The 3,122-nt window shown below is 45.8% G+C and overlaps 1 protein-coding gene across 1 annotated transcript in view; it reads right to left on the bottom strand.

The window, feature by feature from the left end:
• Rubcnl (rubicon like autophagy enhancer) overlaps positions 1–2,851 on the bottom strand; it is a 23,904-nt gene extending 21,053 nt beyond the window's left edge. The window contains exon 1 of the mRNA XM_029541748.1: positions 2,275–2,851. Within this exon, the coding sequence (XP_029397608.1) occupies positions 2,275–2,851 (577 nt within the window). The remainder of the gene's footprint in view (positions 1–2,274) is intronic.
• Positions 2,852–3,122: the final 271 nt, after the last annotated feature.

Here is a 3,122-nt window from a genome sequence, read left to right as displayed (position 1 = left end):
CTCAGCAGTTAAGAGCACTGACTGCTCTTCCAGAGGTCCTGAGTTCAATTCCCAGCAACCACATGGTGGCTCACAACCATCTGTAATGGGATCCAATGCCCTCTTCTGGTGTCTGAAGAGAGCTACAGTGTACTCATATACATGAAATAAACAATTCTTTAAACAAAAATATCTACAGGATCACTTCCCCAGCACTTCCTCAGCTGGTGGCAATCGGCCCCAAACTTCCTGTTGCACACGCAACGGTCATCTGACAGCAAACAGGGCTTCAGTCAAGCTCAGACAACTGTGCTTTGTCATTCAATCTTACACCCTCACCCACTTCTTACTGGCAACAGACAACACCAAAGCAAGTCGTTCCTATCACATAACTGCTAACTGCAGCCTGGGACGGAAGTGAGATTTCCGGACAGTCAAGAGCTATGCTGTCCTGACCTGATAAATTAAGAGATGCTGCCAATGTCCAGGGGACTGTGGGTTCTCAGATGCCAGACAAATGCAAGAAGTGTCACCCCAATACTTCCTGTTGAACAAAGTTGGTCAGAAATGGAAAACTAGGGATCTCTTGTCTGAGGTTGGTAAATATTTCAGGGGGTTGGATGTGGGAGACATTCACCATCTCTGCCAAGCATCCTGCCACTGTAACTAGAAGGGGTGATGAAACTAAAGTGCTGGTTTGTCTTTTTCAACAAAAACAGGAAGCTGGCAGGATTTTTGGCCCCCAAGTCACACCTAATGACCTGAGTGCAGAGAAAAAACCAAGATAAGGCAGAGGGGTGCCCAGACCTGTTAGGCCTTGGTCACGAAGTCTCTCCTGCCTTGAGTTGGGATTATTACCTGTTATTACATAAGAAGAGAGAGAGAGAGAGAGAGAGAGAGAGAGAGAGAGAGAGAGAGAGAGAGAGAGAGAGAGAGAAGGCAAAGGTATTTTGTAAACATGTAGATCCTGTTCAACCATAGAATCCAGGAGATTGTTTCTGTAGCCTCAGGAAATGCTTCCATCCATTAGAGATGTGGGTGTCATAGGAAAGCCCGAGCCTTAGTGGCCAATATTTGCTCCCCTTTATGCTGCTCTACAAAAAGGAAGAGAGAACCTGTAACTCTGGACTTTTGTTTCTTAATTCCATAGAATGACTCTCTTGTCAGGTATGGTGGCTCACACCTATGCTATTGTCACTCAGGAAGTTAAGTGAGGACTTCCTTCAGTCTAAGACCAGTCTGCTACACAGAGTGAGAGCCTGGCTCAAAAGCAAACAGAAGAACACCTCAAAAACACCGGACAGTTTTTAAGGGTACCGATAAGAATTGTGGGGAAACCCTGCCTTCAGACAAAAGGAGCCACGGTCCTTGACTTTGCTTGGTGGCTCATTTTTTACCACCACTCTTCTAGGAGAAAGACAAAGCTAAGTTAAAGAACTACTTGTTGCACAAAGCTATGACAAGTGGGTTTGGGCTCAGAGGCTATTATCAATCGGTGGCTTGTTATAACTTGTTATCACGATAGTTTATGTGGAGAAAGGCTGCCTCCAGGTGCCGACCTAGCAGCAACCTCACCTCTCCATCAGCAACCTCTGTATCTGCAAGCTGCTCTTTATCCTGAGAACTACAAAATATTTTCCAAACTACTTGAAGCAGGGCTCGAGACTCACAGCATGAAGATAACATAAGAATCCTTTAAAATAAAATACAGACAGCTACCTGACTCTTGCCTGCTACTGTGAGTGGAATAAGCCATTCAGAAGCTTTGCTGCTTTAAGAATATATGCGTTACTTCACAGCAAGGGGCGCCCTTGTTTTCACACCAAGAGGCTTTGGGGGAGTATAGTGGTGACTGCTCTCAAATTTGCTAATTTCTCAGCTGTCTGTGCTAGAATTAGAAGAGATGAGGCATGTCCACCTGCCTGAGCACTACTGTACAGCAAGTTCCTTTTGAATCTGCCATTCCCATCCACAGTGGGCTGGACGCTCCTAATGTTTCTTCCTGCAGACAAACTAATAATGATCCCAAAGATGGCTCCTGGAACTGATTATTAGCCATGCTAAGCCAACATGATGACCTTCCTCTTTTCAGTGAAAGAAGATGATATCTGATCTACCTGTTGTGACTCTCTCAGAGTCTCGGATCGTGCTGACATCGAATGAGCTCACGCAATGCTTTCTGGTCAAGGTAGAAGGCCATGAACTTTGTTTCTCATGGCAAAGACAATAGGCAAATTTTCAAGCCAGCCCAGACAAACACAGAGATAGAGAATAGAAGTCATCAGATAGGGTTACCGTCATCGGTAGAAGCTGTCAAATGAGGAGTCTCAGAACAGGCACTGTCCTCCTTAGGGGATGGGGAAGAGGCCACAGTCTTGGGGTTTTTGAGCAGAGATTCCTGCTGAGGATGAACCTCTTGCTCTTCTGTAGCCAGAAAGAAGTCACCCTCCTTTCCCCCGGAGCAATGAACAGAGTTGCTGCAGATGACATCAGCAGTATTCTCAGCCAGTGGCATCTCAGCCAGGGAGTCCCCGTAGGACAATATGGAAAGGCGCAAGGGAGAGGGAGTGTCCAGCACTATGTGGTTCTCACTGTTCTGCACTGTTGGTCTTTGGGGGCATAATTCTTGAAGTGGCTGCTGCACACACAGCGGGTTGATCCAGGAAGCTTTGTGTCTTAGGAGCCTCACATCCAATTGGCAAGCAGGTTGGTCAGTGTCCCGAAAGGCACGGCTGCTCCCTTCACAGAGGTCCACGGGAGAGTCTCCCCAGCCTGTGGACTGGGACACCATTTTTCCAGGTATGGAGTGAACGTGCTCAAAACACAGCTCTCCAACGGCCGTGGTACCACTGGGCGAGATTCTTGAATTCATCACATAGCCAGCTGGAGGTCTGAAGACTTCATCTGTAATGAGCAAGAATCATTCCAGGTAAATAAAGAGCCCAGTCATGGTTTTGGTTAAAAAATATTGTCAAGAAGGAAAAAAAAAGTCATCATTTCTTTATGCCTCATATTAACTTCTCCTTGTATGTGCAAGCAAAAATAAATAAATGACGACTAAATCAGACCAGAAACAAAACACTAGCAGTAAGCCTAGAGAATTTGATGCAAGAATAAGAAACATTTTTCAAGTGCGAACTTAA

The sequence above is a fragment of the Mus pahari genome, chromosome 8, assembly GCF_900095145.1.
Source record: "Mus pahari chromosome 8, PAHARI_EIJ_v1.1, whole genome shotgun sequence".
Classification (NCBI taxonomy): domain Eukaryota; kingdom Metazoa; phylum Chordata; class Mammalia; order Rodentia; family Muridae; genus Mus; species Mus pahari.
Note: the sequence above shows the minus strand (reverse complement) of the source record. Positions and strands in the feature narration are given on the sequence as shown.